This window comes from Camelina sativa, chromosome 6, assembly GCF_000633955.1.
Source record: "Camelina sativa cultivar DH55 chromosome 6, Cs, whole genome shotgun sequence".
NCBI lineage: Eukaryota > Viridiplantae > Streptophyta > Magnoliopsida > Brassicales > Brassicaceae > Camelina > Camelina sativa.
In genome coordinates this window covers 15675573-15677866 of record NC_025690.1, presented here as the reverse complement: position 1 = coordinate 15677866, position 2294 = coordinate 15675573, and the positions used below count along the sequence as shown (strand labels likewise).

The window sequence follows — 2294 nt, the reverse complement described above, 5'->3', positions numbered from 1 at the left end:
TTCGTTTTGTCAATTTTAATCGGATTTCTCCAACAAAAAAAAAAAAAAAAAAAAGAAGAAGAAGCTAAAGCGACGGTATAGGTGAATACTTCTCTTCACGACTTTGTCAAATACTCCAATAATTTTCTCTTCCTTTCACATGATTTATATTCCTAATTTTTAGTAAGATTTGTTCCCTTTGATTTTTATCATCAATCTTTTTAGGTATTTACTAGTTTTGTTGTTTTTGTTTTCTCTTCTACTAATCTGCTGCAGAAAGTGTAAATCTTTGGTTGGTTTAAGGTTTATATATGCTTTTACATCTCTACTCTAATCAGCTAACTCTTTTATTTTTGGTTGGTAGCTTAAAGATTCAGTCAAAAAAACATAATCTTTGTGTTTCCTGCAAAAAGCAAAAGTGTTTCTGTTTGTTTATATGACTTTATGTAATAAAACCCTTTTTGCAGAGAATGTTAAAAGATTCTCGTTTTAGGTATATGTAAAAAATCATTTTTTTTGTTCTCTGGGTAATTCTGTTTTTGGATCTGTGTTTCTTTTTTGGGAAGATCCACCCAATGAAACCAAATCCCACATTACAAAATGACAAGAAACTGTCTCTTCTCCCCAATAATTCCAAAATTTTTATTTAATAAATAAGTTATAATTGGGTGACTTGACAACCAAAAAGATTATGTGGAAGATATTGGTGCTTGGTACTTTCTTTGCTTGTAATAGGGTTTATCTTTGGGGGGGATTTTATAGATGACATGACATTGACAATAACTTTGTTTCTAAATATTTTCATATATTCATTTGCTGTGTCTTTGCTTTTGTTTGGTGGCAGTAGGAGTCTCTTTGAAGCTAAATGTGTAATGTTATTCTTATGTTTTTTTTTTGTACACTTGCTTAAGCTTTCTATCTCCTCCCTTGAGTTTGTTGTCTATATGCTTATGATAAGTTTGTTTTCCTCTGTTACTTCTTTCTCACACATATTTCATTTGTCTTCATGTTCTATTTGTCAGATTATTCAAAGAAGCAATCATAAAGCAATAAATTATATCCAAAAACAAAAGGTTTTAAACCTCTTGATCTCAAAAAAATGCAGACTCCAAAATCAAGGTGATTATCTCAACTTTGTGCTTCTTGTTGTGTAATGTTCTTGGAGTTTTTGATCTGTTTCAATGTGGTTGTGTGTGATAGACCCGGATCGTTGGAGCTGCCACATAAGAAATCTCCTTTACCAGCTCCCAAGGTTGCTCGGAGACTCAAACCAAGCGGAGCAGAATCCGATCCTAAAACCAAGACACTATCGAAAACTCAAATCCCGAAAGTAGTAGCTGATCGTCGCTCTCCAAGAATCCCTCTCAATGAGGTACTTTTGCATTTAATGATTTGTTGATTTGGCGTACACAAGTTGTATGTATATGATTATGTTGTGAAGTACTCAGTCGTGTGATCGAAGTTTGTATATATGATTGTTGGCTTTTCAAGATTCAGAAGAAGCGGACAGGAGGAAGGATACCAGAACTGGAGTCTCAGATATCTCAGCTTCAAGAAGAGCTCAAGAAGGCAAAAGAAGAGCTAAACAGATCAGAAGCATTGAAGAAGGAAGCTCAAGAAGAAGCTGAAGATGCCAAACATCAGTTAATGGAGATCAATGCCTCGGAAGATTCAAGAATTGAGGAGCTGCGCAAACTGTCACAGGAGCGAGACAAGACATGGCAGTCTGAGCTTGAAGCTATGCAGAGACAACATGGAATGGATTCATCTGCTTTGTCTTCTGCCATTAATGAAGTTCAGAAACTGAAATCAAAGCTCTTTGAGTCCGAGTCCGAGTTAGAGCAGTCTAGATTTGAGGCAAGGTCTTTGGAGAAACTCGTTAGACAGCTCGAGGAAGAAAGAGCAAATAGTATAGACTCATCATCATCAATGGAAGTGGAAGAGCTGAAAGAAGCAATGAATCTTGCGAGGAGTGAGATAAGCCAACTGAAATCTGCAGTTGAAGCAGCAGAGACAAGGTACCAAGAAGAGTATATACAGAGCACATTGCAGATAAGAAACGCTTACGAACAAACAGAGACGGTCAAGTCAAGATATTCACTGAGAGAGGCCGAGTTAACGGAAGAATTGAACAGAACCAAAGGTGAAATCGAAGATTTGCGGGAACAGTTAATAGATAAGAAGAAAGAAGATGAGCTTACGGACGCTATGAAGAAGCTTGAATCGGATTTGATGGAAGTGAGAGGGAGTTTAATGGATAAGGAGATGGAGCTGCAAATTCTAAAGAGTGCAATGGAGAAGAAAGTGGAAACGGC

The 2294-nt window shown here is 36.4% G+C and overlaps 1 protein-coding gene across 1 annotated transcript; it reads left to right on the top strand.

Annotated features, from left to right (window-relative positions):
- Positions 1-2294, top strand: LOC104791600 (interactor of constitutive active ROPs 5-like; the record flags this gene model as incomplete). Its single annotated transcript, XM_010517523.1, is given in 4 exon segments — positions 1-81; positions 1002-1098; positions 1180-1351; positions 1471-2294. Coding segments are annotated over 3 exon segments (1016 nt in total), but the record flags the coding sequence as incomplete, so codon positions are not given.